The sequence below is a fragment of the Buceros rhinoceros genome, unplaced genomic scaffold (genome assembly GCF_000710305.1).
Source record: "Buceros rhinoceros silvestris isolate BGI_N320 unplaced genomic scaffold, ASM71030v1 scaffold12125, whole genome shotgun sequence".
Taxonomy (NCBI): domain Eukaryota; kingdom Metazoa; phylum Chordata; class Aves; order Bucerotiformes; family Bucerotidae; genus Buceros; species Buceros rhinoceros.
In genome coordinates this window covers 2,344-15,501 of record NW_010413441.1, presented here as the reverse complement: position 1 = coordinate 15,501, position 13,158 = coordinate 2,344, and the positions used below count along the sequence as shown (strand labels likewise).

Below are 13,158 nucleotides of genomic sequence, written 5' to 3'. Positions count from 1 at the left end.
AATAAATAGAAGCAGTTCTTTAACACTTTACGCAATTTGTAAGTGCTATGGCAGACTAAGTATCACTGGAAATTTATAAAAACAAATTTACAGCATCTCTAGGCCTGTACAGTTCTGCCCCCTCCATGTTTTAGTTCAGCCACAGCTATTTGTATTTGCTTTGTTTACCTGAGATAATATAATACAATATGTAGATCGACGGTTCCTCATAACCTTATAATCTGTGTTGCTTTGAGGAACCTTGCGATACATACAGGAAGTAATTAAGTGATTGATGACTAATGTAAATCATACTAAGCTGGTATTGAATTGTATTCTAAATCTTAAACAGAATGGGGAATGCCTCACCAACCCCCCCACCCACCTCCAGACCAGCAGTGGATGACTCCAACCCCAGGCCAAATGGAAATTGTTCCTCCGTCTGAAGACAGCAACAGTCAGGACAGTGGGGAATTTGCTCCTGACAACAGGCATATATTTAACCAGAACAATCACAACTTTGGGGGACCTCCTGATAACTTTGCAATGGGGCCAGTGAACCAGTTTGACTATCAGGTGAAACATATTTGTTGCTTTAATATTGTAGACGTGCAGAGTCCCTTCCGTGGATGTGTTCCTCTAATGTCATCTAGCGGCGACTTTCATTCTTCAGTTCTACAAACATCTACAGAATCTGTTATCTGCTAAGATACATTTTTACCTAATGCTTTACAGAAGAGACTGTAGAGTTGTCAGTTTTGTCCTGAGGCCAAAGGATTTTTTTTTTCTATACTAGTAATGAGAAATGGCTGTTGTCTGCAATATTAAAATGAATCACTGTGTTCCAGTATATAAATTAACATTACGAAGTTTTGTGGTTTTTTTGGGGGGGAAAAGAAAAAGAGGAAAAATTTGTTCAGAGGAGGAAGAAAATGTGTATATGTATATATACATACTTAAACACACTAGATAATGTGCCATAGGGAGCAGCCCTGTATTTGCAGGGAGATAGACTGGATGATCCACTGATCTTTTCCATATCTATCTACTGTGACTCTTGGAATAAACAAGGGTATTTCTAAAAAATCCACATCCACTTTATTCTCTATTCTGGCATATAAATTACATAGCATAATCAATGGTAGGTGGTTTTAGCACTAATAATAGCAGAGGACATTGCACGAAGAACTTTTGGATCTTCTCCCTATTTTCAGTATTTTTCTTCCAAAATTCTTAATATAAATGACAAACTGTACCTGTTAAAACACCTAGCACCTGTTCATAACAAATCCAAGGGGAGATGGGCATAAATATGCTTCTGTCTTCTGGCCTACTTTTCTCCTAACAACATTGCTGAACAAGATACTTTCTTAGGAAGTGAACCAAAATTTTCAAAGACACTAGTGCATCATGATTTCTTTTGTTTACTATTGTGGGACCAACTCTTAAAATTAATTTCTCTGAAGCACTGCTGTTTTGCAGTGAATGATAGAGGGATGCTCGGACTGAAATTATAGTGGGAGAGTGCTTCTACCACTGTGACTTAAATAGATAGTCAACAGAATATAATAAAAAATATTTGATGCTGTAACTTCCCTCCTTAACACGCTCTTCTTAAATAGTTTCATTAAGCATTTCTGGGCAGCAGATAGTAAAACAAAAAAACCTCTCACATGCTGCAAGAGTTGTGACTTTTGGATTGTATACAGCTTGCTCAGAACTCAGGATCTGTACTAAACTTGCATATTTATGCATTTAGTATTTTGATTAGCCATACTAGTAACATCCGTGAATGAGTACTGGAAAGTGGGCAGTGCAAAATCCTGTAATAAAAGCTTGGACTTTTCATTTTTGTCCTCATCTTGTAGTTACAGGGAAAGACAGCTAACACAGCTAGACTTTTAAATGTGATTTTGTATACTATTAACTGCATGCTCTGATGATAAGTACGTGAGGAACTGCTGGGCTCGATGTTTAGCATAATATGAAATGAGATGGGCTTGAAGCCCTTTCAGCTTCCTTAGTATCCCTGCTTAAATCTTAAGCTTACTCATTAAATATTTAAGGAAAAGTTCTTTCTCAGGGACCTCAGAAAAAGATATTGAGAGATCTCAGTAGCCTAGAAATCGTGGACTCCTACTTGCATGGATTTCTGTAGACCGACTTGCGCACATGCTGTGTTTAGTGTTACATGTGAAGAAAAATAAACTGCATTACTCTTTCAGCATGGGGCTGCTTTTGGTCCACCTCAAGGTGGATTTCATCCACCTTATTGGCAGCCAGGACCACCAGGGCCGCCAGGTCCACCAGCACCTCCTGCACCTACTCAAAATCGAAGGGAAAGACCCTCATTCAGAGACCGACAGCGTTCACCTATTGCGATGCCTGTGAAGCAGGAGCCTCCACAGATTGGTACATGTTAACCACTCCTTAATGAGAAAACGTAAAAGCTGGTTTTTTTGACAAGAATTGCAAAATGTGAAGACTTTATTAAAAAAAGTAAAAAAGAAGGGAAAGAAAAGCTATTGTAGACATTGTTTTCACCACAGTCAGATATGGCTTGTGTGGGTTGGGGTGGAGGGTTTGCTTCTTTGATCTTGGGTGTATTTTTTTTCTTTTTTTAGGAGACAGGGTTTTTGACATATTATAAAACTGTAAACATTGCTTATGTAGATGCTGTGAAACGTAGAACTCTGCCTGCCTGGATTCGTGAGGGCCTGGAAAAGATGGAACGAGAAAAACAGAAAAAATTGGAAAAAGAGAGGATGGAGCAGCAACGTTCACAGATGTCTAAAAAAGAAAAAAAGGAAAGTGAGGAGGCTGAAGGAGGGGATGGCCCACGATTACCTCAGAAAAGTAAATTTGTAAGTAGAAGGGTTTGCGTTTTTCTCAAGTTTGAATTTCCTGAACGGTATTAACTTTTTGGTTTCTTCAAAAGAGAGACTGTATTCCTGGTTATCTCTCTGTTTCTGTTGCTTGAGGTAAAGTTAAGCTGCTGCTTTGTTGATATTTACTTGGTGTTTTAAAGCCATTAATGTCTGAGAGGTAAAAGCATATTATGTGATCTGTAGTAGCAAAGCAACAACGATGAAATTGGGCTTCATTTCTTTTCTGCATTTTGGGATCAGACATGCTCTTTGAAGGTTTGAATTCTAAATCAGTAGCTGAATAAAGTCAGATACCTGCATTTGCTAAACAGAGCCCATTTAGGCAGCTTTGTGTTGCCTTCACTTCAGCAGTTGTTTCGGTTGTTTGCAATTCTGAGTACCTCTCTGGCAGTGAACCCACAACTATGCACTTACTTATCTCACGTGCCTGGAGAGGTACCTGCATGTTTATTGAGAGGGGAGAGAAGGAACAGAGTTTTATGATAACTGTAATACAGATCTCAGTATAAAGCAAATCAAGTTGACTCTCAGAAGCGAATAAGATTTACATCTAAGTTTTTCCTGAAATGGATGATGCTGTTCTTGTAGGACAGTGATGAGGAAGATGAAGATGCGGAAAACACAGAAGCTGTAAGCGTTGGGAAAATCAGCAGGAGTCCATCCCCAGCTCCCCAAGAGGAGCAAAGTGAACCGGAAATGACAGAAGAAGAAAAAGAGTATCAAATGGTACTAATAATGTAGTTCTCACTAAGTATTTCTCTTTGCTCGTATTTTTTGGGCAAAACCCACATTTTCTCTGGCTGACATTGTCCACAGAGGTATAGTACATATCGTAGAGTAAAACAGGGTTATATTTGCATGTCTCTTCATAATTCTGTCTATCTCTTAAAGACAAGGATGTAGGTTATAGAACTCATATTCAGCACAATAGTGAAAGAATGTAATGTCTGTAATCTTTACATTGATCTCTCTTAATTCTGTGGTTTGGCATAACTTGTCAAATTCCTGAAAACTTTTAATGATTAAATGCACAGGCCTGAAATCAGTACTTCAACCTCAGTTTCTGTGAAAGGGAGTTTCAGAAATGTGGTCTAGCAAGAAAAGGCTAGAGACCTAGTCCAGCAACAATTTCACTGGGTCTGCAGAAACTTTATATTTTGAAATCATAGTTGTATGCTAATTGTACAACTGAAACCTTGTTAGTGAAGGCCCTGAATTCTAAGAAATTTGAATGTATTTGTGTAAAGCACGTGGCCAGACTGAACAGCCTGGAGAACTACCTACCAATGTTTCACTTTCTGTAGTAAATATGTAATAATGTAGTCCCATATAAGTAATGTAATAATGTTAGTAAATATGTAATAATGAAATCCTATGTAAGTAACTTGTGATGGTTTTTTTCAGGATTAGAGTCAGTGAGACAGCATGCCAGACAGAAAAGTACTCTTTGTTTTTTGAGAGAGTAAATGGGGTCTGTTTGAGTACATTTCTGATTTACCTATTTGCTTATTGTATCATCTTTGACAGGAGTCAGTGTGTGGATGCCGTTCAAAGTCAAAATACAAACTGTTTTCAAAGTTTTGAAATCAGATAAAATTTAAACAGTTTCGGACTTAGTTTTTTAAGTCATATCTGTTGAAAGAAGTCATTAAATAAAGTGTGCAGGAGAGTACTTTCATAGCCATGAAAAGAAGTAAAGCTCTGTGGATGTAATTTGAATGCAGCAATTATTCAAGAGGTTTTGGCCTTTATTTCTATACAATTTTCTTCAGATGATGCTGACAAAAATGCTGCTGACAGAGATTCTCTTAGATGTCACAAATGAAGAAATTTATTATGTAGCCAAAGATGTTCACCGTAAAGCAACTAAAGGTATGCCGGTTCTTCGTTTGTTTTTTATTTTTTTTTTTAAGTTTCTTCTGTGAATATTCTATATTTGCATGTCTCTAGAACATTTAACCTCCATAGCTATTCCCCAAGAACAATTCCAGTATAATGCATCCAACTTGGTAGAGTTCAAATCCAGTAATCATGTACTGTTGTCCTGTGCACTGTATTGTGAGTTACTTCAGTTACTCCATTTCTTTCATACAATTTGTTTTAGTTCAAATGGTACCTGTATGTCAATGGCTCTTGAGCTGTAGCTGTTTCTTAATGCTATCATCTTTATCTCACGTTCTTAGCTGTTCAGAAGTGAAAAGAGATGAACTTTGAGTCCTCAATTAGTAATTCATTTGCCTTCACTATTAACATGTATTGCATTTATGTAACAGATTTTTTTAACATAGCTGAGTTAATCTAAATATGTTTAACTACTGAAACTTGAAAATTACATGCAGATGCTGTAACTTGGAAAGTGATTTATGAGTATATATTTGTTTTTTTCTGTTCACTATTAATTTGCAGTTAAATTCTAAATCTTCATGGTCAGAATATCTAGAAGTGGTTTTAAATGGATGATGCGTTTTTAATGTTTCTTCTCTCCCTCCAAAGAACAGCAATAGTAGTAGATTTAACAATACCATAGACTCATGACTATGAAATCGTGGCTATTTGTGTTAACATGTTGTTCCTGTTGTTGATGTGATACAAAGCTCCTGCAAAACAGCTGGCACAGTCCAGTGCACTGGCTTCCCTCACTGGACTCGGTAAGTATGTTCCTTATTTTTGAGAGGGCTTAAAGGGGGAGTTTCACTCTTGCCTTGCGTTTCTAGAAATTGCATTTTGAATCTAGTTTTTAATTACCCAGGAGTATGGGTCACTTTCCAATAACTTTATCAGCACCTTTGTTTGTTCCACAGGTGATCCTACTGATATAAGTGGGATGGTTTGTGAAATAAAGGACTAGTCAGTGTGAGTTAGCGTATGAGAATCTTGCCCAAAGTTTGAAAAGACATAAAAACTTTAGATAAATTTACCTTTCAAAGTATGATTGTTTTGGAAGCACGCTGCAGTGAGAGAGAGGAATGCTGTTTTATATTTTTCTTCTATTTTGATCCGTCCAATCAAGAAGGGAAAGTTGATAGAAGAGTCATGTGAAAGTCTATAAATAAAACAAATATATTTGGAATTATATTTTATCAAAAAGCTACATAAGCACAGAGGCTCCCATATTATATATTACCAGAAACAGCACAGGAAAGAGATTGAAATTCCGGCTTGAGACACAACAGCAAAAGATTTTTCCCAACATGCTTTTTATCACCTAAAACATTCTACAGCAGTATCAGTGATGAGTTATGCATTTGTTACGTGGAATTCCAGTGAATTACATTGAATGTAATCATCATGTTTTCAAACTAACTCAGTAAAGTTCATAAGAACCTCAAAGGGAAGGAAAGTAAAATATCTGTATGTCAGATGTTTAAATTGACTTTATGTTTCTTATCAGTGCGGTGGCTACTAATAGCACTAGAGGAGAAGAAAGTCCATTTCTGTTCTGTCTCTGTACCTATCAAAGTGCAGTGTTTTCTAAATCAATATAGAAAAATTGATATGGCATTCAGAATTTCTGTAGCCTTGGACTACGAAGGTGGCCGAAGTCATTTCAGAGATGTCTTCTGGGAAAGGTCCCAGGCATTTTCTGTCCCGTTGCTGATATGGAGGCAGGCACTGTTACAATCTCCACAGGGAGCTTTTTTTGCCCTTCCATAGAATGGAAAAAGTACCGTGATCACAGTGGTTGCTTGCTGAAAATAGACCAGCTGTTCCAGAAGGAGTAGAACGAGACAGTGAGCATCAATGCAGATTTGGGGGCCTTGATCACACCAGTCAAACAACACGGGCACTTACCAGAATAAAGTGAATTCGTCAGAGAAGAGGAAGTGAAGGAAGGGCAATGTTACTCTCCTCTTTGCCCCACAGAAATATTAAGAACAAAGCTTAACCTTTCCTCGTGATAGACTGGACTTTATGCACGCAGGTGGACTGGGTGGTTATGGATCAGGAGACAGTGAAGATGAGAGGAGTGACAGAGGCTCTGAATCATCTGATACTGATGATGAGGAATTACGACATAGAATCAGGCAAAAACAGGAAGCATTTTGGAGAAAAGAGAGAGAACAGCAATTACTACTAGAGAAACAGCTAGAAGGTAAACCTCATAATACTGTTCTACTATGCTGCTGTATATGTTTACTACTTAGTGGATGTAAATTGGTGGGAGAGAAAATGCATTTTAAGCCAAAAAGTATGAAGCCAAGTTTAGAAATAACGTTCTGTAAGTTAAAAGTTTTAACAAAAAAGATTTATCAAAATGGTGTTCACTTCTTTTCTAATAAGAAAAAAATCCAAGTAGTGTTTTCCATTAGCTATTCTACTTCAACGTCAAAAGAGCAGACACAGTGCATATGTATCTGTGTGCTCTAGATGTTGTACTGTATCAATAGTATTGCCTTATAAAAATGCATGTGTGTGTAAAATGCATTTTTAAAAAGTTACTAATATCTCATTTGTGACCGAGTGATAATTTTCACCTTCCTGCACTAGACTGCAGCTTATGTAAACTTGATTCCTTAAAGTTGTATGCTCTGTGAAGTGTGTTTCACGTCGTCTGAAAAACCTGCTTTTCTGTTATGTAAATCCTGAGCAGTGCGCTTTTCAGAATGTACTGTGGGAGGCTGCAGTTTCTCTGAACTTGCTGTTCTCAGTTGTAGTTCAGGTTTGTGTCCATTTGCTGCATCTTTGTAACTGGTGTTTTATACCTAATACGGGAAAAGATTATTGAGTCAGTTCACACTTAACCAACCTCTGAGAAGGTGGCAGGCTTGATTTAAAAAACAATAACAACAACAAAACAAAAATCTGTTATTTAGTTGTTTCTCCAGATAAGGTAAGGTTTGTCATTTTATACCAGTCATGTAGGTCAAAGGGGTGTCACAGTCCCCTTGCACTGCTGCAGAGCAGAGCAATCTAGATCAACAGATGAATCCAGTGCTAAGAAGTTGTGGTCTAAGTTCATCAGCTGGAGGAGAAAGAAGGTGCTATTACAATAGCATGCTTTTTTCTTATTTTAAGATGGATGAGTTCCTCCTTTTACTTTTTTTACTTTAAAGGCCTACAAATAAGACGTATGTATTCCTTAATAAAAGGCCGAACTAGCTAAACTTTTGGTTTCCTTAATATTCCTGTTTCTCTCTAGTGTTTTAAGATGTATGCATAAAGCAATAGGGACTGAGTGGTGGCCTCTGACCTCTGTCTTCCTAGTGCGGGAGGCCAGATGCCAGTGTGGGGCTATCGACAGAAATGTAGCTCTAGAGTAAAGAAGCCGATGTCATACATCTAAAATACCAAAGACTACCAAACACAATGTTTAGGAAAGGCAGAAGGTTTCTAATCCACAATACAGCGTCTTGTAACATACACTGGCTTCTGTCTGTATTACCTCATAACTTGGGGACCAGATGGAATTGGTTTCTGGGCTAAATTTGACCATCAGTTGCCATTTGGATCACTTTGGGTTTCCAGATGTAGTTTTATTCCCTAAGTTAATTGAGGAACTGATGGCCCACATCAAAAGGCCATTTTTTGCCTAAAAATGTTGATGTCCCTTATTTTTTCTGGGTTCAATTTAAAACGGAAAAGAGAGATAAACTTGGCCAGCGATACAAAGGATTCTACGTTGAATGGAAATAAGAAAAACTTTTTTTAATGTTGGAAACCTCTGGGAAATGCTGTGAGGGTTGGAATTTCTTTATTTTGCTGTATAAAGATCTTGGCCTCATTATGTTACTTTCAAGAAGTGTGTTTTTACTTAGTCTGCTACCTTCTTACCATATTTCTAGTATTTGCTGATTACCAAACTTACATGTAATTTCAACTGGCATTAAGTTTTTGTTTTGTAAGAGCTTCACCATCTATCTGTATTAAATGCTGTGGTCTTAACTTTTGAGCCGAGTCTTATGGAAAGAAGTATCTACAAGTCTTTTTTGGGCTATTCCTCCCTTCCTTGGAATTCATTGGCTATAAAACTTGTTAAAAACAAGGGAAAATGTAAATTGCTTGTACTAGTTAGCATTGAGGACTAATCTAAGTTATCCTTGGAAAAAGCCATAAACCTGGTATTTTCTTTGAAAAAACAATGTATTGCTATAGCAGAATGTGCTGCTCTAAGACGGCTTTAGGTAATGAGATCTGCAAAACATACGAGTGGAGCCAACATCGTTCTAAGGTTGAGAGGCCTCTGTGTGGGAAACATAGCTTCTTCAGACCAGCCAGTCATGACTCCAACTCACATGAATGGGGCTGGAAGGCAGGCAGGAAGCGTAGGTACCGCTAGAGGAGTGTTGTAGGAAGGAGAAGGGGAGAATCAGGTGTGTCAAAAGGTTGTAGGAGGAAAAAGTGTGTGTGTGTGAATTTGTGAGCGCTGGTGCTCCAGGATATTTGTTTGACAGCTGCATCTCAAACCACCGAAATGTGAAATGACATGAAGGACTTCTAAAAGTGTCTGGGTTCTGTGCTTTTTCTAAACCAGGAGGGAACTTTTCTAGAATTACAAAACCAGAAAGTAACAAGTTGTTAGGTAGTGGGCATGGTGGCAGACAGTATATCAGTTATAAGTATTATGAAAGGTGTTTGGAGATTTGGTTTTGCTAAAAGTAATTTTGTGGAACACTATTGACATATTACTCCAAATTAATTGCATTTTTCTTTTGTATATTATTTTTTCAGAAGAAAAGCTACAAAACGAAAAAGTTTCAAAAGAGATGAATGAATTTATCAACAAAGAACAAAACAGTAATTCAGCATCACAGGAGGCAAAAGAAATTGAAGCAGATATGGTTCATGAAAAGAAAAGATCTCCAAATGCAATTGCACCTGACACAGAACTCAAAAAAGAGGGTAAAGAGAGGACAGGCAGGAGTGGGTCAGGAAGCTCTAGCAGCGGTAGCACTAGCAGCAACAGCAGAAGCAGCAGCAGTAGCAGCTCTGTGTCTAGCTCATCCTATAGCACCAGCTCAGGTAGCAGTCGCAGCTCTTCGCGTTCGTCCTCTCCTAAAAGGAAGAAGAGACAGAGTCGCAGTAGGACGCCCTCACATAAAGTGAGGCGCAGTAGAAGCAGGAGTTACTCCCACAGGAATAGGAGAGAGAGGAGTAGAAGCAGGGAGAAAATAAGGGAAAGAAGAAGATCTAGTAGAAATCGCAGTGCTGAAAGAGGGGAGAGGCGAAGAAATCAGAGTCCTTCCAGAGAGAGAAGCTGGGATAGACGCAGAAGTAGCAGCCGTTCGAGAGACCGGCGAGCTAACCGGGCGAGCCGCAGCAGAAGCAGGGATAGGCGTAAAACCGAAGACCAGCGTAGAAGCCCTGCTGGAAGTAGGCATAAACATAAAAGTGAGGGTAAAGACCAAGAAAGGAAGAAAGAGCAGGGTGGAGGTGTAGATAAAGATAGAAAAAAGAACAAAGAAAAGGAGAGAGATCAGGAAAAAAGAAAAGATAAGCCCAAAAAAGAGGAAAAAGAAAGTAAGGCTGGCAATCATGATGACAGTAGACTAAAGAGAAAAAGAGACAGCGAAAGAACTTTCTCTCGCGGTGAATCAATATGTGTGAAAATAATAAGACAGGATTCCAGGCAAGAATGCAAAAAAATTTGTACCAAAGAGAGCAGAAAACAGTCAGGCTCTGAATCTAGTGCAAGGAGTAGTTCTGAATCACCAGGAAGCAGTAAAGAAAAGAAGGCTAAGAAATCGAAGCATATTCGGTCATGCTCCATGGAGAAATCTCAAAGGTCTGGTAAGAAGGCAAGCCGCAAACACAAGTCTAAGTCACGATCAAGGTAGTATACTTTTTAAAGTATTTTGTCTGACTTTTTTTTTTTATATTCGTCCTCATGTGTTCGACATATGAACTTTTTTTAATAAAATATGGTATTTATTAAATTTATCTTGGGCAAAAGTAACTTTGGAAAATCTTTTAAAACTATTAAATACTAAGCCTAAAGTGTGTGTGGGTTTGGGGGCCTTTTATTTTTTTCCAATTAACTTTTTCCCCCTTTCCCTTTATTTTTCAGATCAACAACTCCTCTTCGTCGTAAACGCTGAGGAATTTATGGCACCAGTGCTATGACGTTTAAAAATTCCATGAGTTATAAAAGGCTTGTCTCATTATAGAGGCACATTGTGGCTACATAGGTGAAACCAGAATCCTTTTTTTTATCTGTAAATAGGTGTATTTTTTTCCAAATGCTGCTCAGAATTAAATACCTAATAGGATTTCTTTGTATTACATTTTTTCAAGAACGGTAGTGCTTATTAAGAATATAAACCAGGCCATTCTCTTTCAGCTGTAATGTTCTTAAAATTACTATTGAATGTACTGTGATGTCAATAAAGCTCTTTAGTTAATTTTTTGTTTAAAATTCTTGCACCTGAATTTTGTGTTAAAGTGTAGAAAGTACTTTTTTAAACAAAAAAGGAAGAAAGAAAAAGGCAGCTTCTTTTGGTATAACAAATTTTTAAAGTACTTGAAAAAGATTTTAAAGTAAAACACTTGTCAAAATATGTAATCCGTGAACACGATGAGATTAATCTGTTGGGGTGGTGTGGAAGAACAAAGACAAGACATCTTATTTTTTCTTTAGATACGTGTAATAGATTTTCTTTTTTAATAACCTTTTTATTTGGACTAGCAAGTGATATGTGCTCCATGTGTAAATTATGGGTCACTGTAATACAAGCTATACTTAAACAGACTGAACCCCGTTAGGAGTACGTGTGACTGACCTTGTGTGACAGTGTTAAGCTCTGGAACTATATTCCTCACCCCATCTTCAGAGAGAACTTTCTGGATGTTCAGGGATATTACAGGAACAAGACTCAATATTTTAGATCTTTTTATGGAATATATTTATAAATGGCACTCTGCACATTAGAAAATGACAGTAGGTTAACTTTACATTTTGGCACATGCATTAAATGTGTAGTAAACATTAAAGCTGGTTATTTTTGTTAGTGTTACAAGAATTGTGATTCCTGTAAAGCTAATACATTGATTAGACAGCGATGTAACTGCATTTGCCTTTTTAGTATCACCATAAAGTGAAAGAGGTCACTGATGACCTCCTTCAGGAAACGAACTATTGCTATGCGTAACAAGAGCGTGAAATAATACGAGTTAAAAAACCACACAACACCACACAACCCTAGGCCAGTGACTGTTACGGAAGAACATGATTTCAGGAAAAGATGGGAGATCTGTGCCTAGACGGTCTGGAATGAGACCAGTTGTGAAAAAGATAAAAGGCTTGACATCAAAGTAACGTCTGTTTGATGGCTGTATCTTCCAAGAAAAAAAATACACTAGTACGGGCAACTTGCAAAGTCTGTCTTCGTGACTGGATTAATCCATTTAACTAAAATTAGAATTCAGCTATGCAGCATTTTTGCCAGTGTGATTTTTTTTCATAAATCAGATGCAGAGGTAAACTGCTTCAGTGCAAAGCATCACGTTTTGACTATACGTTTATCAAGCGAGCTAATGGCTGGCAAATACATGCATGTGTATCGAAACACCGTTACGGATCAAGACGTAGTTAATCAGGTATAAATCACGTACGCGACACCCCCCTCCCAGTGAAGTCCCTTCACGCAGAGTAAGCAGTCATACCTTCTAGCAAAATAGGGCCAAGTTTGCTACACGCTACTTTTACTTGCTTTGGTGTGGATATAAATAACAATGTATTGATCCACTCTCAGCTCACTGTCAGCTCTTGGTAAAAGTGAGGGGTTTTTTGAAAAGTAGGTGGCGTAACAGTTCAGACGTCTTAGAAGGATGTCTTTTGGGAGAGAGCAAGAGAAAGCAGGACTTAAGATTAAGAAAAGCTATTGAGGAATACAGTTTCCATGATTGCATTGAATTTGATTTTCAGTTCAGATTTTATATTCTCTGTCTAATAATAAGAAGTTTGTGTATGAAAAGCTTTATATACTCTGCCAACAACTGGAATTGTCACTTCCTGTAAATATGAAAATTATTTTTTTGATACAAATGCACTTATATGGGTAGTGACTGTATGCCAATAAAAAGAGCATACGATCTCCATACTTAACTGTTTCAGAAATCTTACTAAACACCAGTAATGAAAACGTGTTGGTACTATGTCAGCTTCACATACATTAGACTTGGTCGTGTTTTAGTGACTCCCTATGAATGTTTTTCAACAGTAAAAGGTAAAATAACATCCAGTCTTTTACTGCATACATCTGAAAGAGATCTGAAATTAAAACAGGTAAATATACACAAAAATGGGAATGCACCATTTTAGAAAAGTCTAAATGGGGTGGTTGTTTTATTCTTT

At 37.6% G+C, this 13,158-nt stretch overlaps 1 protein-coding gene across 1 annotated transcript; it reads left to right on the top strand.

Annotated features, from left to right (window-relative positions):
• Positions 1-331: 331 nt before the first annotated feature.
• PNISR (PNN-interacting serine/arginine-rich protein) lies at positions 332-11,398 on the top strand (the record flags this gene model as incomplete). Its single annotated transcript, XM_010136734.1, has 9 exons — positions 332-555; positions 2,205-2,391; positions 2,653-2,843; positions 3,456-3,593; positions 4,640-4,739; positions 5,462-5,515; positions 6,790-6,960; positions 9,537-10,638; positions 10,873-11,398. Coding segments are annotated over 9 exons (2,198 nt in total), but the record flags the coding sequence as incomplete, so codon positions are not given.
• Between the last annotated feature and the right edge of the window lie 1,760 nt (positions 11,399-13,158).